Source organism: Etheostoma spectabile, chromosome 24 (genome assembly GCF_008692095.1).
Source record: "Etheostoma spectabile isolate EspeVRDwgs_2016 chromosome 24, UIUC_Espe_1.0, whole genome shotgun sequence".
Lineage (NCBI taxonomy): Eukaryota > Metazoa > Chordata > Actinopteri > Perciformes > Percidae > Etheostoma > Etheostoma spectabile.
Window position 1 is genome coordinate 10,261,812 of NC_045756.1, and position 23,968 is coordinate 10,285,779.

Below are 23,968 nucleotides of genomic sequence, written 5' to 3' on the forward strand. Positions count from 1 at the left end.
GTGTTATCCCGAGGCAACAGTGAGTGGTGTCAAACACTCTCTGGCAGGGATCAAAGACTCGCCCTGTGGCTCAGACCTCACACTGACTCCACTGAGGAATGCAACATCGCCAGACTACAGGATTCAATGACCAATTGATTGACTACTTGATTTACTTCTAGTTTGATTGATTTGACTGTTTTTTGTTTCTCAGCGGTGGGTTTCTAGTAGAAGTTGTGGTCACTGCAGACTGCTGGAAGAATCAAATGTTTTTGGAAATAAGCTCTGACTGATCCATATTGATGGGTTTTCTCTCCTCTCAGTGAGTACTGATGCGGTGAGAGCGCTCATGCTGGCGCACTGGATGGCACAAGCAACATCTCAGATGCATATGCAAGCATTGAACTCTCACTGCAGAGCGCATATTCACCAAAAAGTCAATGCATCACTTGAAGCAAACCAGGGGAAACAGGCCAGCCATGCGGCACATGGGGACGGTTCCACAGGCTCAGATTGGGGGAGGTTATAGAGGGAGACTATCTGCCTGTGCAAGTGCTACAGCCACTTGGCACATGGCACTGGTCAGGGGAAGGCATTAAGAGAGTCAGCCCAATGACACATGGGGGAGGGTGGGAAACAAAGACCAGAGAGGCAACACTTCAGGAGTTTTCAGTAAGGATACAATTTCTCATCTTCATTATTACCTGACTTAAAATCATTGTAGCACATTTAGATTTTAAATTGGGCTGTCAATCAATTACAATTTTATTCACTGTTAATCGCATGAGTGTGCCAGTTAACTCACGATTATTGCAAATTAACAACACATTCTCTTTTCTGTTCTAAATGTGCTTTGAAGGGATGTTAATTGAAGTTTTTAATGCCAAAGTGGTATTTGAGATTCAACTACTCCGGTGGTAACTCAATTCACATCAACAGTGCATGCAAATAACTTTACAGTGAAAACACAATGGGTGCATAAGCGTTGCTTAAGCCGCATTGAGCAGCTATTTTTATTTTGGCGCCAATGTTATCCAATCTGTCCGTTCATACCGGGCGTGGAACGGCCGCGTCGGCCTGCAAGCTGCAGCAATTGTTTCGGCGGCACCTTTATTTGTTGCGCGAGACGCGAGCGAATGGGTCAAGCCAGGTAGGTAATCAAATACTGGAAGACCACAGTGCAGCCAGATACTTAAAAAAATAAAACACATTTCAATTTAAAACACCCAGGTTCATGGTGATTTTGGCCGTCTTGACTTCTCACAGCAAGACACACACACACACACACACACACACACACACACACCACACACACGCACACGCACACGCACACACACACAATAACCACAGTTTTCTGTCTCTTTTCTATTGTAGAGAAAGAGAGAGAGAGAGAGCAAGAGAGAGAGAGAGAGGGTAAGGATTGCGCGGTGACCTGCACGGAGAAATACGCACCTGGTATGAAGGGCCAGGCGCGCGATCAGGCACGTATCTATACTCCACGCGCTATACTTACGCGCGCTTACACGCCCGGTAAAGAGGTATTGGGACTTCATCCACACTCAAATAAAAAAAATAATTGGTGCTTGGCTGTGAGCGTTTAAGCAGATGGACTGTGACATATTGGCATCTGCCCAGGCCGGTGTATATGTACTCACAAGATGCTGTATGCCACAGAAACGAGTGATAACCTCGTGGTTTGGGGGGCATCAGCTCATTTCAGGCTCAATGATGTTACTTATTCACCCTACCACCTTCCTATAATCTACTGGATGGAATTTGGAGTCCGTCAGATTTGGACCCGACAGAGACTGAGAGAACAAGTCTGGATGGGGCAGTTTGACTCAGCATGTGTGTCCGTCAGCATGTGGTGGTGTGTATTCATAGTATTTGTGTGTGTGTGTGTGTGTGTGTGTGTGTGTGTGTGTGTGTGTGTGTGTGTGTATCCCGAGGCAACAGTGAGTGGTGTCAAACACTCTCTGGCAGGGATCAAAGACTCGCCCTGTGGCTCAGACCTCACACTGACTCCACTGAGGAATGCAACATCGCCAGACTACAGGATTCAATGACCAATTGATTGACTACTTGATTTACTTCTAGTTTGATTGATTTGACTGTTTTTTGTTTCTCAGCGGTGGGTTTCTAGTAGAAGTTGTGGTCACTGCAGACTGCTGGAAGAATCAAATGTTTTTGGAAATAAGCTCTGACTGATCCATATTGATGGGTTTTCTCTCCTCTCAGTGAGTACTGATGCGGTGAGAGCGCTCATGCTGGCGCACTGGATGGCACAAGCAACATCTCAGATGCATATGCAAGCATTGAACTCTCACTGCAGAGCGCATATTCACCAAAAAGTCAATGCATCACTTGAAGCAAACCAGGGGAAACAGGCCAGCCAATGCGGCACATGGGGACGGTTCCACAGGCTCAGATTGGGGGAGGTTATAGAGGGAGACTATCTGCCTGTGCAAGTGCTACAGCCACTTGGCACATGGCACTGGTCAGGGGAAGGCATTAAGAGAGTCAGCCCAATGACACATGGGGGAGGGTGGGAAACAAAGGACCAGAGAGGCAACACTTCAGGAGTTTTTCAGTAAGGATACTGGCTGTAAAAAGGACTAACCTCTCGCTCTGCTTTAAACCATCCCAGGACAATCGTGCCTGAAAACTGAAAGACCCCGGACTGGAAGTATTCTAAGTTAAAGTTTGTATATAAGTTTTGTACTATACTTTTCATGTATTAAGTTAATAAAGAACACTTTACATTAAAGCCAACTGTCGCTGAGTTACCTTTTTCCATTGTAAATTGGGCTTTCAAGTCCCCTGGGTTGCTACATTTTGGTGGAGAATGCAGGCATTTCAGTTCCATCGCTAAAGATTCACAATGAAATAGGTAGAGGAGGGAGACACAGCTATTACTATGGAGAGTGCATTAGCCCAGCTTGTCCAAACCCAGCAGGCCCAAAGCCTGTTGGCCTTACATTGTTTGATGAAGCCAGAGAAGACTACAGAGCCCAGTAAAGTGATTACTAAACAAGGTGGTGAAGATGATACCAAGGCTTATCTGGAGGTGTTTTAAAAGGACAGCAGAGAGAAAGAGTGTTGGCCTAAAGCCGAGTGGAAAGGCATCCTGACCCCTTTCTTAACAGGTGAAGCTCAAAAAGCCTGTCGGGACCTCACACTCCCAGATGTGAATAATTATGATGCATTGAAGGCCATTTTATCTCTTTATGGCCACAATCTCCAGACAAGGGTGCAACGGTTCCATTGCCCACAGCTGGATCAATGGACTCCCCACGGAAGAGTGGAAGCTACCTCACCACCTGTTGGGTCCATGAAGGACAAAAAGCCCCTAAGCTGGCTGTTAGGATCAGGATCCAGGACACAGAGGCCCTGCTGGACTCGGGGAGTTTTGTGACCCTATAAGGTAGAAAAGTTAACAGTACCATTGTTCATAGGGCGGGACTGCAACTTTTATGGGACCACAGGATCGGGGGCCCCAGGAGAAGTAGTAAGAGGAAGAAAGCTCTGACAAACCAAAAAGCAAAGTTGGTATATGCCTGTGCAGCACTCTCGGAGCCATCCCTTTCATCTAAGAGGAAACCACTGAAGAAACCAGGGTCCCTGAAAAGGCCCTAGGGAAGGAGAACGGGGGGCCGAACGAGACCTCATCAGATGAAGTTTTGTCTGAGAGTTTCCCCTTGCTGAAGGGTTAAGGGAGGCTGGAAAAGGGCAGTTTGGGACTGCCCGTTTGGAGGACAACAACTTGGAACACAGACAACCCCCCCCACACACACACACACACACACACGCACACACAACCATAGTTATTGGAGAGAATGGAGAAGGATTGCACGGTGACCGGCACTGAGAAATAAGCGTCCGGTATGAATAGCTAGGCGCCCGATCAGGCACGTATCAATGCTTTGGGGGATTACGCACTCAGTGTGTTTTCACTGTTGGAGAGAACCATCTGGAAGGGCTCCTACTGCCCGTGCAGGGTCGCTGCGGAAAGGACAGAGGGGGAAAGAGTTGCTGTCCTTTTTATTGTTTGACCGAGGATCTGTGGACTGCATGGATGGGAATAAATTACAATGGAAATATATTTTAATGTATTTATAAGTCTGAAAAGTCCCTAAATCTAACAAGAAAGTTGGCAAGTTGGCAACAAGGGGTGATTCTAGGATCCGACCTTTACAGGGGGCTCAGCCCCGAATGAGAATGTGTCATGGACACAGTGCCTTGCAAAAGTCTTAACCATCCCAGCTAAATCAGTAATTTAATTTAATTAGTTGATAATCTCTGAGCTGGCTACTGAACGTCAGCTAACGTTTTTTGACACTATGATGGAACTAAACCTGACACTTTAAAAGTCACAGTAATAATGACCCGTTTGACTCAAAGTTCTAGCATTCAGCAATTGTAGTTGCTTACGTTTCAATCTGGGTTCTAATTTTCGCCATGCAATTACCAACATCTTCTCTGGGCACTATATATATATATATATATATATATATATATAACTCACCGGCCACTTTATTAGGTACCCCATGCTAGTAACGGGTTGGACCCCCTTTTGCCTTCAGAACTGCCTCAATTCTTCGTGGCATAGATTCAACAAGGTGCTGGAAGCATTCCTCAGGGAGTTTGGTCCATATTGACATGATGGCATCACACAGTTGCCGCGGATTTGTCGGCTGCACATCCATGATGCGAATCTCCCGTTCCACCACATCCCAAAGATGCTCTATTGGATTGAGATCTGGTGACTGTGGAGGCCATTTGAGTACAGCGAACTCATTGTCATGTTCAAGAAACCAGTCTGTGATGATTCCAGCTTTATGACATGGCGCATTATCCTGCTGAAAGTAGCCATCAGAAGTTGGGTACATTATGGTCATAAAGGGATGGACATGGTCAGCAACAATACTCAGGTAGGCTGTGGCGTTGCAACGATGCTCAATTGGTACCAAGGGGCCCAAAGAGCGCCAAGAAAATATTCCCCACACCATGACACCACCACCACCAGCCTGAACCGTTGATACAAGGCAGGATGGATCCATGCTTTCATGTTGTAGACGCCAAATTCTGACCCTACCATCCGACTGTCGCAGCAGAAATCGAGACTCATCAGACCAGGCAACGTTTTTCCAATCTTCTATTGTCCAATTTCGATGAGCTTGTGCAAATTGTAGTCTCAGTTTCCTGTTCTTAGCTGAAAGGAGTGGCACCCGATGTGGTCTTCTGCTGCTGTAGCCCATCTGCCTCAAAGTTCGACGTACTGTGCGTTCAGAGATGCTCTTCTGCCCACCTTGGTTGTAACGGGTGGTTATTTGAGTCACTGTTGCCCTTCTATCAGCTCGAACCAGTCTGGCCATTCTCCTCTGACCTCTGGCATCAACAAGGCATTTCCGCCCACAGAACTGCCGCTCACTGGATGTTTTTTCTTTTTCGGACCATTCTCTGTAAACCCTAGAGATGGTTGTGCGTGAAAATCCCAGTAGATTAGCAGTTTCTGAAATACTCAGACCAGCCCTTCTGACACCAACAATCATGCCACGTTCAAAGTCACTCAAATCACCTTTCTTCCCCATACTGATGCTCGGTTTGAACTGCAGGAGATTCTCTTGACCATGTCTACATGCCTAAATGCACTGAGTTGCCGCCATGTGATTGGCTGCTTAGAAATTAAGTGTTAACGAGCAGTTGGACAGGTGTACCTAATAAAGTGGCCGGTGAGTATATATATATATATATATATATATATATATATATGAGCCGCCCTAAAAAGGGTCTAAAATCACCAATGTTGGCAACACAACGTTACTGCTGCAGCTTCTTGATTTCCCAAACTACGAACTGAAAGCACAGAAAGTTAAAAAACTTTGTGCTGTTAAAATAAATTTGCATTAACTCCTTATTAACACGTTAAGTTGACAGCCCTAATTTAAACAAAAAAAAATCTTTGGCTGTAAAAAAAACCTGCAGTGATATGGAAAGATAGTATTTTACAAAAAGACCAAATGTCTGGTGATAAAAGACAGTCACATATAGTTTGTCAAGGTATCCTATTCTCATTCTTTAAAAGAAATTCAACAATCGTTAATAAACTACTTTCAATGCAGTGACATACAGTACACAGCAATACATACGTATCTGGAATATTGATCTATAATTAGTCTTTTTAGCTGTTAAAGGTACTGAAAACTCACAATTGTCACTTAATATGTACAACTGATGTCTTGCCACCAGCTCTAAAATGCCATCAGTTGCTGTTTATTGCTGCCATGTTGTTTCTTTACTTTTACATGTTATCTACAGTATATCTCATCTATACCTTTATTTACCTTTTGTTTTTGTTCAGAGAGGTGCTGATTTAAATGTATGATCATTTTGGAGGCTGTAGTTTGTGCTGCTGTATTACATTATATAGAGAGGTGGTTCTGATATTCAGCTTAATCTAATTAAGTAAACAGTTCCAAGTAAAATGTATGATTTTAACATTTATGAGGGCGGATTTATAGCAGCGCTGTTGCATTACACTATAGGCGTACTTGGGTGTACTGTAGTTGCGTGTTGTGGCTGTCAGGCTGTAAGCTGTGAGATTCCTCTGTTACCTTTTCATTGGAGATTAAACAGTCTTTAATGGAGTGTGGCTTTGAGGCCATCTTCATTATTTCTGCGGCCCTCCCAATTTTACTTGCATCTAATTATAATGCCTAAAGTCAGAATAAATCTTTTGTGATTTACTTATTGAATGTTTTGTGCATTACATCATGTATAGACCTAAATATAGATTAGGGGTTAAGTTCCCAATACCTTTAACACATCTTCAATGGAATTTAGGAGATCTGGTATAAACTGGTCTCTATACTAAACCACATGCAAAAACAGACAAAGACCTGAAAGGTCTTCAGTGTTAGCACTTAACAAGATTACTCAGACTCATTACTGAAATAGACTCACTGGGTTGCAAACAATTGCTTTAAGTCAGGTATATATGCCTAAATGGGTGGGAAAGCTTTCATTAGATATGGATAATCTGACTTGTTCTGAGGTAAAAAAAAACACCTCTATGTGAAAGCTTGAAAACATTATAATGCTCCTTAATGATCAGTTTTTAGATCTATTAAGTGGAATGAATATGAGAATGTTGACCGCAAGTTCCCCAGAACTGCGTCAGCAAGGAATTCAGGCAACCGATCCCCTGTGAGTCAACGGATGCCTGAAGACATCCCAATGCAGGAAGTGTGCTGTGATTTTTTTTTTTTTTAGGTTTTTCCTAAAATACACTATTGAAAATCACATTATTCAAAATGTTTCTGGAAAAGCTCTCTGTAGGAGCCATTATCTGTAATGCTCGTAAGGCAGAGAACAGCAGCAGGGAATGCAAAAGTGTAGCACGATGAAGGTTACTTCATCACTTGCTGTTCACAACGCTGTGAGTCTACGCTGCAAGGAGCTGCTGCTAAATGCAGATAGTGTGTTACCGGTTGGCGTAGTGCTCGATCCGAGTGTGTGTGTCGTCATGTGAGAGCTGAGGGGACGATCCAGGCCTGCGACAGAAAGAGAAACAGACAACCAGGAGGGACTCATTAATCCAAACCCACGCATGCAAAAGCCACATGAATCCACAGGAGAGCTATAAGGGAGTTACAGTTTGATGCACAAATGTGTAGCAGTGAAAAAACGCTCTGTAAATAAGCTCCCTGCTTGTTCCCGGCACTCTCGGCTAGGAATACATTTACATTTACTTCAAATACGTCGTCTGCCTAGGGAAAGATCAGTATTTTGACATCATTAACCAGGAGTCTCTAAGGATTCTAAAAACTTTTCTTGCAGTGTTTTAGTCCTTGAGAAATTAGGGTTTGACTCTTTAAGATCCTGAAAACTTACCTCACAAGGAAACCTTCATGTTTGGAAGTTTTGAGTGTTAAGTGCAAAAAAGAGTTTCCACCACAAAGTAAAGGTAAATGAAGAAAGGAAAAATATGTTCAGATGATCCTAAAACATGAAATTATGCTTTAAAATAGGCCGCTGAGGATTAGCCAAAGTGTTGTTCATCATTTATTACATGGCTTAGTATATATGAATACTTGATTCTGATTGATCTATCTCAGTATTCTACAGTTTGTTATTTCTGTATAACAGAGCGTTGAAGTTTTGATTAAGTTTTCATTGCTGAGACAGAAACAGGTCTCAACAAAAATGTATTATGTACTTACTTTTGTCTGAAAAATGGCATTTTAGTGCCAGAATGTTTGGGAAATATGGGGCTCTTAAAAAGAATTGTCCAATATTTACAAGGGTGACTATGAAGGGAAATAATCTGTCATAATATTGTCCCGCCGCTCTAAAAAAGTCTCTTAAAGAGTGACGTAACCCTGTGCCGCCTTGTTTCTAAACCACCTCTACAGATTATAGTGTACTAGTGCAATGCCTGTTTACTCACAAAATATAACAATTATAATATGACTTTATTTAAAGTCAAAGTGCTTTACACAAGTAAAATTGTTCAAAAATAAAAATAAGACCAAAAAAACTGTTTAAAAATTGTAAAACAAAACTCACAAAATAACAAACATGAGAAAGGCCAATTTAAATAGATGAATCTACAGCTGCTTTTTATTTTTTAAAGCATCAGAGACCACAGTACGACTACGAAGGGGATTCCACAGTTTTGGAGCCATTGCTTCAAAGGAACATAGACCTTTTGTTTTTAGTTGAATGCGAGGGACAACCAGTAAACCCTAGTCCAAAGACCTAAGTGACCTACTGGTAATATAGGGACAGAGCAGTTCAGAGATGTAGACAGGTGCCTGACCATGCAAGGCTCTAAATGTCGGAAGAACAATAAAATGAATCCTGAACTTGATGAGGAGCCACTGTAAAGAGGATAAGATGGGTGTAATGCAACACTTTGGCAGAATGCAGAGTAACTTGTGGTTCCTAGAGTCTCTAAAAGTAGAACGGGAGCCAGAGCCTTCCCCTATCTGGCTCCTCTCCTGTGGAACCAGCTCCCAGTCTGGGTTCGGGGGGCAGACACCGTCATCACATGTAAGAGGAAACTTAAAACTCTCCTCTTTGATAAAGCTTATAGTTAGAAAGTGAGGAGTTTTTGTGTTCGCCTAAATCGGCAGGGGAGGGTGTATAGTTGCAGACACAGCACCCTTCTCTTCTCTGCTTCTCTTCATAGTTGTCAGACTCATCTACAACCCTTATAGAACTGGCTCAGGTCTGCCTTGCGCCAGCTCTAATTATGCTGTTAGTTTTAGACTGCCGAGGGACTTCCTTGTGTCCCAGAAATGCTGGTTACTAACCTAGCTCTGGGGAGCTTATTCCCCGGAGCCCTTATGTTTTCTGTCGCCAGCAGCTTTCCTTGGATTAGGGTGGCACCTAAATCATGGTTGCAGCTGTCGCTGTGGTCCTGCTCCGTGCCCTGCTATGCCCTGTTACACCCTGCTACGACTTGCTCCACCTTGTGATGCCCTGCAGTGCCCAGCAACACCATGAACTACTACAACTACTATTTCTAGTCATAGTTCCATTATCTTTACTGTGACTGTTATTGCCACTGTTCATCACACCCCCAACTGGCATTGTCAGACACCGCCTACCAAGAGCCTGGGTCTGTCAGAGGTTTCTCCCTAAAAGGAAGTTTTCCTCACCCCCCAATGTTTCTCCCTAATAGGACGTTTTTCCTTGCCACTGTCACACTAAATGCTTGCTCTTGGGGGAATTACTGGAACAGTTTACAGATTGTGTGGTCTAGACCTTGAGATAACGCTTGTTATGAGCTGATACTGTAAATAAAATGTAACTGAATTGAGTTAATGTGAGTCGCCCTGCTAGACCTGGTGAAACAGTCTTGAAGCAGCGTTCTGGACCAATTGACGGTCCAGAAATGACTTGCTGAGGTAGGTAAAGGGAATTGCTGAAGTCTAGCCAGGATAATATACATAGCGTGAATGATCATCTCTAGCTACCAATTGTGATTGTGATTCCAATTGTGATAAAACAGACCCGAGTTTAGTAATGGGTTAAGGGTTAGGGTTAGATGATGTACGGAAAGATGTATGGAAAAGATCGGCAAGATCAAATATAACGTTTTCGTAGCACAGAGAAAGAGAAGGAGAGAACGTACGGCAAGTCAATCCGGACCCAGCCCATACCTTGAGTTATGAACAAAAAAACATAATATTTTATATATTGAAATACATTTTCTGTTGAGCAATGAACTGTCAGTGATGTTGAATATACAGTAGTGGTATGACTGACCACTGTAAGTGAAGTTTAACCATCATAGTGTGAAATACAGTTTTACTGACGCTCTTACGTGACTGAGCTGCAACGGAGACGGTGCGAGACGACGTCGCCTTGCAACTTTCTCAAACCACAGTAAGCAATGCCGTTGCATGTGTGGTGTAATGGGAAAATTACCTTTAAGCATGATTTCATATGTCCTGTAATATGCATGTGTTGATTATTTATTTAATTATTCACAATGCTTTGCAGGGTGTATGGCTTTTGAATCTCACTTTGTGTGTCCTCCCTGAAGGAGAAGACGACTGTTTGTCTTTGCATTTTTCCCTTAAGGACAAATGCAACAAAACAGTTGTCTCAGGAGAAATGTTTATGCTACCAGGTCCCAGGTCCCAGGTCCCATGTCAGGGTCATAGACCTATCTAGAGAAACTTACAAGATGTTCTTTTTCCAGCTAAGATAGAATGACCGGTAAAGAAAGTTGACACACAAAGGTCAGATTCAGAAAGACAAAACAGCTCCAACTTGTCTGCCTGGGAAGATTTATTGTTATACTAAGATTAGACAATTTTCCAAACATGGTATGTTTTTCTTTGGGGGAACAGGTTATAAGGCAGGAAACTGTAGTTGTAAGGGGGCAAGACGTTTGTCACTCTGTAGCTGCTGTGTACATTGTGAAGACTGTTCTTGTCATTTGATTGTTCTCTGCAGAAAACAATTCAACCTTCACCAAAGACTAAACCTTGATTCAGTTTGCAGCCTGTCTTTATTTTGTTTCAACAAAGTCTCACTTCCAACAAATGCCTCTCTCGCTGTACAAGAAACTTCCACGACAGTGGTTCCAATTCATGATGGAAACTACTGGCTGGTGCATCTACAAAAAAACATCTAAAACATTATTTAAGTACTTCTAAAGCAATGTTTGAATCAAGTGATGTGAAAGAAACCCTTGCACTGATGTATACAATGATCATATCAACCATAATCCTGGACAAAAATTTGGTCCATAATGCTAAAAAATGCTATTTAATTATAATTGCTAATGGTCATTATGTTAAATTGTCTTGCTGAAACTAAGAGTAGGTATATCAATGGAACAGTAGTGATACACTACAGCAGTATATTTCAATAAGAATCAGTAAATGAAGGTGAAAAGTCATACTGTATGTGATAGTAAAACATGAGTGACATGGTATTAAAGAATGGCACACTAATATCCAATAGTGACATACTACTCTGAATTGATTTATGGCACTAAAGTGTTAGTTGCATACCATCAGCAACTGTTCAGTCTGAGCACTGCTGCCTTTTTAAGCTTGTACAAGACAGGTGAGATTTCATTTGGTCAAAAACTATTCAAATATCGTTAATAATCAAGTCATAATTTTAAATTGTTCCTGGCCTGGAGAGTTCTCGTTTAAAAGTCAGAATTAGAGGAGTAACTCATCCTGGGAAATGTACACCAACCACAGCTACAAACAAAATGGCACTACACTGTGTGTGTGTGTGTGTGTGTGTGTGTGTGTGTGTGTGTGTGTGTGTGTGTGTGTGTGTGTGTGTGTGTGTGTGTGTGTTGCCAGGTACTCACGCATGGTCTACGGGCCAGAAGTTGATCAGAGTGACAGGACTGAAAGACAAAAAAACATGAGATGATGACACAGGAAGGAGGAGGACAACGCACAGCAATGGATGATGGGAGCTGTAGTATGGAGGGCAGCAGGGAGGTGGACAGGGAGGAGTGTGAGACCAGATTGACAGAAACGAGACAGCAGAGTTGTATGCACGCACGCACTCCATTTCAGATATAGTAAAAACACAAACCTTGTGCCAATGAGTTGGGTGTGCTAATAAACTTTTGAGAGTACATTTTCATCCAAAGTCAACCACCACACACCACACTGCATCCATCACAACACTCCACAAGCGGAAAAACAAAAAAAAGACTGAAATTCAAAATCCAAGACAGGCACGGATAACGCAGGAAATAGGCCCAAAGCTATGACAATGATACAGAATAGGTCACAAAATACAAGGGTATGAAACACATCAAATTATATCAAAAGTTAGCTGCCTCTTCGTCTGTTGCTAGCAGTTTGGGAGTGACAGGTGTAGAGGTGCTGCTGCTACCTCTTTCAGTTACAGTTGCTTGGTTTTCTGACTCAGGTCTATTAGGCTTTTTAGCCTGTGATTGATTTGTGAAGAAATCCAAAATGCGCTTCTGTGCCATGTTATAGGCAAGCTAACTTCTGTACTGTTGACCCGGCGGGAAAGTTTCAACAACTACCTTCACTCATTCACTGCCTCACCTTTGGCAGAATTAGCAGATTCATTCTGATTAAATTATGTGTTTATCTCTTACCAACCACATTTTAAAATCAAAATGTCATTGTAATGAAAGGGAGTAGGGTTAATATCAATAATCAATTCATTAAAATAAATGTATGTACTCTTTAACTATGGTTGTAGTTTGTCTACCTTTTGCTAAGGGGGTGCTGCAACACCCTCCGCACCCCTAGATTCCTCCACCATGCTGAGGGCATGCACTTACAAGTGAGCGTATTTTGTTTAAAGAGAGTGAAGTACGTCCAACACACTGAAACATGTATCATGTACAGCCCCAGCATTCTTCTTTGAGCCAATACCTACCATACATTATTATTGACTGTGTATCTATAGCCAATAACAGTAATAACGGTCTAGATTTCCATAATCATCTGTATTTAACCTGTGTTAAAGGGTAATTTAGAAACATTGTGCCATAGTTTGTCCACCAGAGAGCACTGACACAGCCAGAAACTTATTTTAAGAAGGTTCCACAGGGGGAAGACTTCTGTCACAAATTAAAACAAAAAAAACAGAAGCATTTGATTTTCATTGATTTACCAACCTTATAGCCTGCTTGACTGCAACATTATGGCTCCAATTAAGAAATTTAAACTTCTCTGCTGTTTTCAAAGATATGTCATCAGCATCCCCTGAAGATGGTCATCGTTCACAGTAGCATCAATTTAATGATTTTCTAAAATTGATCTCTAAATGCTTTGAAAGTGTGCTTACAGTAGTCCCAAATTCAACAGTAGCATTCAGGATCAGTTTACAGGTAGCAGTTGCATCCTTTAGCACTGGTTGGGGCAGCTGTGGCTCAGTGATAGAGCGGTTGCTTGCTAATCGGAAGGTTGGTGGTTCGATCCCTTGCCCTCCTATGTCGAAGTGTCCTTGGGCAAGACACTGAACCCTGAGTTGCCCCCGGTGCTGTGCATCGGAGTGTGAATGTGTGTGAGTGTTTATCTGATGAGCAGGTGGCACCTTGTACGGCAGCCTCGGCCACAGTGTATGAATGTGTGTGAATGGTGAATGTCTCCTGTATGATGTAAAAGCGCTTTGAGTAGTCGTTAAGACTAGAAAAGCGCTATATAAATACAGCACAGTTACAGGTAGCATCAGCATTCCTCAGTCATCAACCATGATGTGCCATTTTCTCTGATGCTTTGTGCATTATCTGAAGATACCGTTGTTGATGTCATCTAGCTAGGTTTGAAAGGTACTAGCAAAAGTTGTTTGTGTCCGACCAATGCCCTAGTCACCCCAATCATCACTGCTGTCACATACAATGGCAATATCCCACAATGATTGGCTGGCTGGCTTACATTTTAAAGGAATAGTTTGACATTTTGGGAAATACATGTCTGATGAACACTGACAAGGTTATTTTTTAACTATAACATGCCTCGCTCAGTACATTTCTTAGTCACTGATATTTAAAATATTGTGAGATTCTCAACTCTTCAACAGTCACCTCTGTTTTTCTGACATCCCTCAACAATAGGAAGCATCAAACTTGATTTGGATAAACAAACTAAATGTGCGCTGTGTAGGTAGTAAAAACATATGAGGAGCTGGAAACAATCTTTTTCTTTAAACACACTACTGAACAAACACTATCACAGCTAAATCTGTTATCAAACCTCTTTGCATGCATGTGTACATGCACAGGTGTTTGTGTATGTATGGGTTGAAATAAAATGTCTGTGTGCATTCAGAGACCTGCGAGTGTTTAATAAAGATGACTCTTAGTTTGTAATAGAAGCTAGTGTCTCTTCCTGTTTGCCCCGTGATGCATGTCTCACAGACGGTTGAAGCAGCGATGTAGGTGGCTGCAAGACTGATGGATTGTTTAAGATACTGTAGTTTGTGTGTGTGTGTGTGTGTGTGTGTGTGTGTGTGTGTGTGTGTGTGTGTGTGTGTGTGTGTGTGTGACTCACGTTTCCAGGTTGTCTCCCTCCAGGATGGTTTGGACAGGCAGGTAGCCCATGCGTGGATGTTTGGCAAAGTACCGCTTAGTCCTGAACTTGTTCTTCAGTACCTTGGCAAAGTCCCTGACATCTTCCCCTGATGTAGTCTGGAAAGAGAGGGCACAAAGGTGGCTTTGTTCACAAAAACAACCCCCACACACTTTATCTGCAGTAAAAATACCAGGTTCAAAGTAGATGAATAGACGTCCCAAAAAATAACTGATTTAGAATTTAAATGTCAACGTTATGAATGAACTGTGGAAGCGTCAAACAATTTGGTACAGCCCTAGCAGGAATATAAATATATTCATACCGGAGTGCAGTACTCGACCATGGGGTACTGCATCTTATGTCCCTTGGCAACGCGACCGGAGAAGAAGCAGCTTTGGCAAATGTCATAGTTGAAATGTTTCAGACTCCGATATCTGGGGAGAGAAAGAGAGAACAAAAGAGAGAGGTCAAGAAAGCAAAGAAAGAACACAAAAGGAGGAGAAGAGACGTGGGAGTGAAAAAACAGCAGAGGAAAGTGAGCAAAACAATGCAGCTGGTGGAGACGCAAGAATAGAAAAAGAAAAAAAGGGAGAGAATCAATAAAAAAGGGACATTTACAGCTATGTTTTCTCCAGGATAGGAGTAGTTAACATTCTTTCAGCCCAGTACCTAAATGAGAAATTTATTCACTGACCCTGGGACTGGGACTCTTCATTAAAATTTATCAGTGGTCCTGTCAGGAAGGGGCACACAAACAATAAGCCAGACACTCCTCCCTTTACGGGTCCCAACCTCTCAGTTGGACAAAAAAGCCTCCTGGATTTCTCCAGTATTTTAAGGGCTGAGGTTACAAATATGACTGCAGTTCTGTCAATATAATCATCAATTATTCATATGAACAGTATAAGTGGGCTGTTTTACTGCCCTGCGGCTAGGTTAGGATACAAATACGTTCACAAGCTTTTTCATAGCTGGATCTCAACTCTGGTGACAGATAAATGTCATTTTGTTTGTAGATAAGAGACGACTCAAAAAAGGAGAAAACTGGTGAACATACCAAATTCTCATGAATCTCCCACACGTGCTACTTAAGGATGAATTTTGTTCGTAAGAGTGCTTCATGTACTTAGAAAAATATCCCTGGTAACATCAATTTGGCGATTATCAATACAGCTTCTTTGAACAGATGCTGAAGCTTCTTGTTTTAAATAGCTGATTATAAAACATCTTACTGTGTTTTGTGATAAAGAGAAAAGCTTGTGAGCCATCTCTCCTTTTAATTTGTTGCTGTGTGTGCAACACATGAAAATGTGTGTAAAAATGTGTCTTCTCCTACCGTTTGAATAAAGAACACTACAGTGCCAAGAATGCTCACTCTTATTGCAAAATGAAAAGTTCTTCTGTGTTCTGTATGTATAACTATGTTAGAAAGCAATGTATTCACCCAACAAGAGTTATTGGAAGAACAGACTATGATGAGATGCAAAGATAACTAAAGAGCATATATAGCCAATGGGCTGCTCATATTTTGTGTTTTATTAACCCTCTCTGAAGTGACGAATATTATGCTTTACACCAAAATGGCTTCAATTCTGTGTTCTTCTTTTGATTGGACATTCAGATGTGCTGATCGAAATGTGGATTACATGTAGTGTTGATGTCTACAATAGACATGATGCCTACCAGTGCATTCATTAAGGCACATTTATACTGTAAAATGAAAAGTTGTTGTACTGCAACTATGTGGCTCTATATACCTGAATCCTATGATAGGACACTCCTTGCAGATGTTACACTTGGCCTGGTGCTTGGCAGTCTCGGCGGCGGCCACCCTGTGCAGGACGGGTAACCACACCATGGATTGAGGCTCCAGACGCATCCAGTCCAGGAACATGGCGGCTTCCAGTTCAGGTTTGTTGTTGGCCTGGGAAGAAGATGAAGTTACGGTAAGCATGGTTTGCAAATGACGCAAAACAATAACAGTTTTTGACATGACTGACTATTTTTGTGTTTTAGTGAGAATAATAATAATTAAAAAAAAAGACTCAAGTAAATATTTCATGTGGCAGGCGTTGTACTTTAACAAACTTCTTCTAAAGATTTCACGTGATTATTGTCAAAATTTGTCATTAGAATCTTAAGACCTTCACAAAGCTAAATTGCAAAGCTTTTACTTTTTATCATAGTGTAGGCGTGGTAAGGTGTGGTTCCCTCACCAAACAGGAAGTGGTTAGTATCTAGCTATAGACAGGTAAAGAAATTGACAAAGCCACGTTGTAGACTTGCAACGGAGAGCAGTGAAGTCTATCAGAAGCACTTTTCTGGTGATGGCTCAGTGTTACTGCACAGCCTTCAACTGAGCTTGACGATGCAGATGTGATGTGAGCAACCTGTCTGAAAGTCTTCTGGTAGCTAGCTGTACCAAGAGAAATCTCAATAATTCCCAATCAGCAGAAACTGAGATATACACAGGCTAATTATTGCTAACTAACATGCTAGTTAACATTAGTAATTAAACTAAAACAGCTAATTAAGTCGAAACTGCCTGCGAGCGTCTCCTGTATTGTGGGGTAATTTGTGGACTAGGCGACAGCAAATTGCTTGGTTATGACACAATCGTATACTAAACCTATTTTTACAAAGACGTCTGCTACGGAGCCATAACGTGAGAGACAAGTTAATGGAGCCTTTTATACATTGTCGTGTTCCTTTAGAAATAAACACTGGACAAATAGAGTCTTTAAACACTTCAGATGTAAAGTTATTTGATGGCTTGTTAGCAACAAATGTCTCTATAGGAGGTATGCTTTGTGGAGGCTGGCTTACCCCCTTGTATCTAGCCTGTACATTATCTTTTACTGTGACTGTTATTGCCACTATTTATTACACCCCCAACCGGCCCTGTCAGACACCGCCTACCAAGAGCCTGGGTCTGTCTGAGGTTTCTTCCTAAAAGGGAGTTTTTCCTCGCCACTATCACACTAAATGCTTACTAGAATCGTTGCGTCCTTGTAAATTATAGAGTGTGGTTTAGACCTACTCTATCTGTAAAGTGTGTGGAGATAAATACATAAAATAATTTGATTGAATTACATTGTCCAATCTGCCCCAAACCTATCATGCTTCACAAGAACCCTTGCCTGAAGATATCTACAAGTCAATATTAAGATAAAATCAAGGGACCCCCTAGTGGCAACAGGAAGTAACAGTCGTTATACTTTGATGTTGTCCTCCTAGCAGGTTGATTGGATCTACGTTAAATGTGGAGTAAAGTATACGACTTTGATGATTTCATTTGAATTCTGTGAGTCTCGGCTGTGGTGGCATATTTTTCATGCAGGATGACAGACAAGGCCCAAAGACATCTAAAGGTGTTCTGGTAAATTGGTTTAAAGGGCGCCCCCTACAGAATTTCAAAGAAGTAGCTCCTGCAGTGCATTTTAACTATATGTATACAATGTGGTAGGCATATGCATCATGTCCAGACCTACAAAAAAGCCTCTTGGAGCCATACCCTAAACCAGTGGTTCTCAACCTTTTTGGGACCACCACCCTCCTATCCATTATCCAGGTCCCTTACCCATCAAATAAGATTTAGGCTAATTGCCCTGAATATTAATGATTAGGTGCTATCATTGTTATGATAATGATTATTGTTTTAATTTGTCCTACTATTGTTATCAAAAATCATCCAAAAAAATCATATCATTGAATGAAAAATGAATGAAAACAGCTATGTTCATAAACTTATTAAGGATAAATTATGTTAACGTCTAATATAGACTATAAAGTTCACGACAAGACCGATTCATAGCGCTGCAGTACGGAGTTTATATAAGATTACACTCTGACGTCCCATTCCCATGAAGGCAGCACGGAGCTGCACCATACTTTGCCTAAAGGAACACTAAAGAGAAGAAGAGTTACAATCCGCCATCTTGTCGCAGTTAGAAGTAGATGAAGATAGTAAGAAAAGGTTTTGTTACCAAATAGGCTATTCAGTCCAATTCTCACATACAACTGATGGTTGCAACCATAGACTGTACATAAAGGTGGACAACACGTCTCCACCTTCTCACGAGCCAGAATTTGCCCTTTCGTGATGGGGCAGTGGAGCTGCAGCATCTATGTTCATCCACACACCCACACACCTACAAACCCACCCGACATTCATGACATGTTAGCCCATTTTTATAGCATCAACTGACTAAAAAAAAAAGAAAAACGCCTACCTCTGCCTGTGTGTGTCTGCTACCTTTCTGAACTACTGCAGCTCGTACGCATATGATGTCTACAGCCAGCAGCACTACTGCGGCAGGAACTGGGACTCAGTTGCCTGCTTGTCTCTTAATGGTTAATGATCTGTTAATGAGTAGGGCTGGGCACCAAGCGTCGATACTTTTATGGCACCGACCAAAATATTCTAATCCTATGAGTATTGAAAAATAACTGGATCTTTTGGTGCTAAATTTAGGTTCTAAAAGTGTCTGTGAGCCAATAATCATGTAGCATACTTGCATGTAAGGACCTAAAGTCACCGGTGATTGGCTGTGCAACGCAACTTAAAACACGCATGTGAAAGAGACACCACTGAAGATACTTGCAGTCGCACATCTGTCCTTTCAGAGAGCGGAGGTCCCACACACACACACACACACACACACACACACACACACACACACACACCACACACACACACACACACACACACACACACACACACACACACACACACACACACACACACACAACACACACACACACACACACACACACGGACGGAGTGAACTCGAGCAAATCACGTCAGCTCTGTTCTGCAGTCACAATGCCATTAGTGGCTTACAAATGTGGTCACAGTTTTTCAAAACTTCTCGCAGAAAGCGTTTGCTGTGATATGATATTAATTAAATCAGCCGCGGTGCTGTTGACGTTACACTTCCTCTGAGACAAGTAGGCACAACAGTGGTTGCTATGCCCTGGGGACTGACTGACAGGCTGAGGGTGTAAGGCAAGGCAACTTTATATCTAAAGTACAAGGCAATTCAATTACATTACACAATTACAATTATTTATTTTTAATCTTTTGCATCTGTGTGTGCTGACTCGCTTCCCTGTGTTTGTAACAAACATAGTGTGCGAGCTGAACATGAGCCTAGGCACATTTTACTAATGCAAAATAACAATGAGATGCTGCGCCGTAAGACCAGGTTTTTGCTGGGCAAGATATGGCCCTTTGTTGTTTAGATTCCATTGCGTTTAATATTAGCCTGTACACAATGTAATTTATTTATTTATTTAATATTCATAATATGTTCATTTTGTGGCCAAAAGATTTCTCTTTTTTTTTTAGTAATTTTCGCCAAGTTATGATTGATACCTATCCTGAGTATCTGACTGGCACACCAAAAGCACAACTTATTAATGATACTTTGAGTGAGCAGTGTTACTGGATTTTTTTTTTTTTTTTAATTTTTGATTCACAATTATGGTGGAAAATAACAGTTTTGTGTAATGTATTTTTGTTAAAACATATGGTATCGTTAAGGAACTCGCATCAAAACTGAGGTATCGAAACTGGCACCGGATCTAAAGATTTTGAACGATGCCCAGCGCTATTAAAAATTAACATCACTAATTTTCACTTCACTATACTATCAAAAGATCCTGGTTTCAGTCTAACGTGTTCATTACAACGGAAAATACTACAATTATGTCTTCTTGACCCCCCTTCTTTACACCATGCTCCCAAACTACACTCACCAGCCACTTTATTAGGTACCCCATGCTAGTAACGGGTTGGACCCCCTTTTGCCTTCAGAACTGCCTCAATTCTTGGTGGCATAGATTCAACAAGGTGCTGGAAGCATTCCTCAGGGAGTTTGGTCCATATTGACATGATGGCATCACACAGTTGCCGCAGATTTGTCGGCTGCACATCCATGATGCGAATCTCCCGTTCCACCACATCCCAAAGATGCTCTATTGGATTGAGATCTGGTGACTGTGGAGGCCATTTGAGTACAGCGAACTCATTGTCATGTTCAAGAAACCAGTCTGTGATGATTCCAGCTTTATGACATGGCGCATTATCCTGCTGAAAGTAGCCATCAGAAGTTGGGTACATTATGGTCATAAAGGGATGGACATGGTCAGCAACAATACTCAGGTAGGCTGTGGCGTTGCAACGATGCTCAATTGGTACCAAGGGGCCCAAAGAGTGCCAAGAAAATATTCCCACACCATGACACCACCACCACCAGCCTGAACCGTTGATACAAGGCAGGATGGATCCATGCTTTCATGTTGTAGACGCCAAATTCTGACCCTACCATCCGACTGTCGCAGCAGAAATCGAGACTCATCAGACCTGGCAACGTTTTTTCCAATCTTCTATTGTCCAATTTCGATGAGCTTGTGCAAATTGTAGTCTCAGTTTCCTGTTCTTAGCTGAAAGGAGTGGCACCCGATGTGGTCTTCTGCTGCTGTAGCCCATCTGCCTCAAAGTTCGACGTACTGTGCGTTCAGAGATGCTCTTCTGCCCACCTTGGTTGTAACGGGTGGTTATTTGAGTCACTGTTGCCCTTCTATCAGCTCGAACCAGTCTGGCCATTCTCCTCTGACCTCTGGCATCAACAAGGCATTTCCGCCCACAGAACTGCCGCTCACTGGATGTTTTTTCTTTTTCGGACCATTCTCTGTAAACCCTAGAGATGGTTGTGCGTGAAAATCCCAGTAGATTAGCAGTTTCTGAAATACTCAGACCAGCCCTTCTGGCACCAACAATCATGCCACGTTCAAAGTCACTCAAATCCCCTTTCTTCCCCATACTGATGCTCGGTTTGAACTGCAGGAGATTCTCTTGACCATGTCTACATGCCTAAATGCACTGAGTTGCCGCCATGTGATTGGCTGCTTAGAAATTAAGTGTTAACGAGCAGTTGGACAGGTGTACCTAATAAAGTGGCCGGTGAGTGTATATGGTAATGTCCGTCTGGCTATATATGTGTTGAAGCGCTAATGGGTTGTCATGTTGCAGTTGAATCCAAATCTTAACAGACCTGCCTTACCTAGTTTACGGTTGCTAGGTACAGCATAGTTTCATCAATTTCTGGGTTCAGGGTTTAAGCAAACAGACAGTTCTCACAATTTTCCCTTCGACTGGGTTTACTTTCAGAATACATTTGACAAAAAGAGCTACATATATATATAGTGTTCATTCTGTCCTATTTGTTTGTGGGATTTGTCCATGTTTCCTTCTCTGCAGCTGTCAGAGATCATTTGATCCCGTACAGGCTTTCATTCACACACTCTCATTATCTGGTCCTGTTTACTGGAGTCTTTTATTATTCTTGGTTTAATCAATGTTTTGCCCTTTATTTTCTGTAAGTCTCTAAGCAACAATCCTGATGTAGTCTTATGTTAAACACTTGGGTTCTCAGTGGGGAGGTGATTATACCTTCATCCGGAGGGCCTGAAGGCTTTCTTTAGTAGCCAAGTTAGCCCGTGCGAATATGTGACGTCGTGAACAGAGGTGGTGCTAATGACGAAAGACTACCGACTTTGCTATTTCAACGAATTAGAAGAAGAAGAAAAAGGTAAATAACTTCAGAATTGGCAGCAACATTGCCGTCTTGGATTTGATTCAATGACCTTCCACGTCGGATCAAACCTTTCATTTGCCATAAAAGAACTCATCTTAACCCAGTTAGTATACACCAGAGAACTGCAGTCACTCTGAGAGTCCTGGCCTCCGGTTACCCCGGTTATGGGCGGCTGTGGCTCAGTGGTAGAGCGGTTGCCTGCCAATCGGAAGGTTGGTGGTTCGATCCCCGCCCCTGCAGTCATTGTCAAAGTGTCCTTGGGCAAGACACTGAACCCCGAGTTGCCCCCGCTGCTGCGCATCGGAGTGTGAATGTGTGTGAGTGTTTATCTGATGAGCAGGTGGCACCTTGTATGGCAGCCCCGGCCACAGTGTATGAATGTGTGTGAATGGTGAATGTATCCTGTAGATGTAAAAGCGCTTTGAGCAGTTGTTAAGACTGGAAAAGCGCTATATAAATACAGCACATTTACATTTACCCTCGAGCTTGTTCAGGCAGTGTTATATGGCGCCACCTCGGGTGTGACTAATATACTGCACGTTTAAGGCATCAGAGCAAATAGACCTGTGGACTACTGCAGCATTTGACAGTACTAGTGATCTACAACACACTTAGAAAGAAGCGTGTGTGTGTGTGTGTGTAGGAGTGTGTCACGTACAAACTGGAAGCAGCTGCGGACGGAAGGCTCGATGTTAGAGCCCCCGAAAGAGGCAACCTCGCCCAGCTGCCGGGGGATCTGGATGGAGTCGTGGAGGAGTAGGCCCAGGCGACGCTGGTCACAGAAACCTGTTGCGCTGGCAACCTGTCTGAACAAGTCTGGAGGACGGAGAGGGAGGAGGAGAACGATGACAGGTTTACAAAGGGAAATATGACCTCTACACACATTAGACCGGTCGGTTATAACTCGGTACTCCACCCGTTTATGCTGGAGACACAAATCCTGTGCTTCTTCCTCCATTTTTCAACTTTTTAACTCAAGTGCATTTAAGTACGTACGCTTTATTCTTTAAATACATTGTGTTGCTATATGTCATCAATCACAATGTGGTGTTAACATTAATTACGTGAAGTCCAGCAGAAATACTAATGGGATTAATGCAGTTATACAAACAGCTTTAACAAACTAGAATGTTTTTTTATTATTGATTATGTACAAATTGATTTTTTTTAACCCACACCATCTGGCTGCAGATCTGTGGTGCTGTGTGCTCACGTCCTGCCGCTCTGAAATATTACTACTACAAAATGATCTTCTGGAAAAGCAGATTAATAAACAGATTAATTGTTTTAATGCTTCACTGTGATTGGCCCAATATTTCAGAGCAATGTGAGTGATGTGACTGGCTAAGAGTGAATTAATTAATCACTACACCCTGTGATTTGAATCCTTTAGATAAGCACTGGTCTGTGTGTGTATATAATACTTACATCTGTATTTATCCTCCAGGTGAGCCTTGCAGAGTGAGATGATTCCAGTTTTGAATGACAGAGTCCGGATCTTTCCGGTGCGACCACTACCAACAAACAAAACAACATGTCAGAGTATGTTAAATCTTACTGATATAGGGGAAACTTTTTCTGTTTTTGCAGCATGCAACACTTACGTGTCGTAGACGTTGAGCAGCCAGTTAAGGCACATGTCCACGCACAGCGGGACATTGACCAGGTGAGAGTGGCTCTGCTCCAGCTGCTGGTACAGGCTGGTCAGACAGGTGACCAGCTGGGAGATGTCCAGCAGCTGCTCGTTCTGCTTCAGACCATGCTGGTCGAACACCTCACAAGCCATTGGCATGCTCAGCAGGTCCACTACAGACAAAGACAGTGAAGACTGTTAAACAGCAGACA

At 42.3% G+C, this 23,968-nt stretch overlaps 1 protein-coding gene across 1 annotated transcript in view; it reads right to left on the reverse strand.

The window, feature by feature from the left end:
- dmd (dystrophin) overlaps positions 1-23,968 on the reverse strand; it is a 401,891-nt gene that overhangs the window by 12,778 nt on the left and 365,145 nt on the right. The window contains exons 72-79 of the mRNA XM_032505885.1: positions 23,728-23,929; positions 23,552-23,637; positions 22,782-22,939; positions 16,280-16,446; positions 14,845-14,956; positions 14,502-14,638; positions 11,828-11,866; positions 7,467-7,532 (exon numbers count right to left, since the gene is read on the reverse strand). Of these exons, the coding sequence (XP_032361776.1) occupies positions 7,467-7,532; positions 11,828-11,866; positions 14,502-14,638; positions 14,845-14,956; positions 16,280-16,446; positions 22,782-22,939; positions 23,552-23,637; positions 23,728-23,929 (967 nt within the window). The remainder of the gene's footprint in view (positions 1-7,466; positions 7,533-11,827; positions 11,867-14,501; positions 14,639-14,844; positions 14,957-16,279; positions 16,447-22,781; positions 22,940-23,551; positions 23,638-23,727; positions 23,930-23,968) is intronic.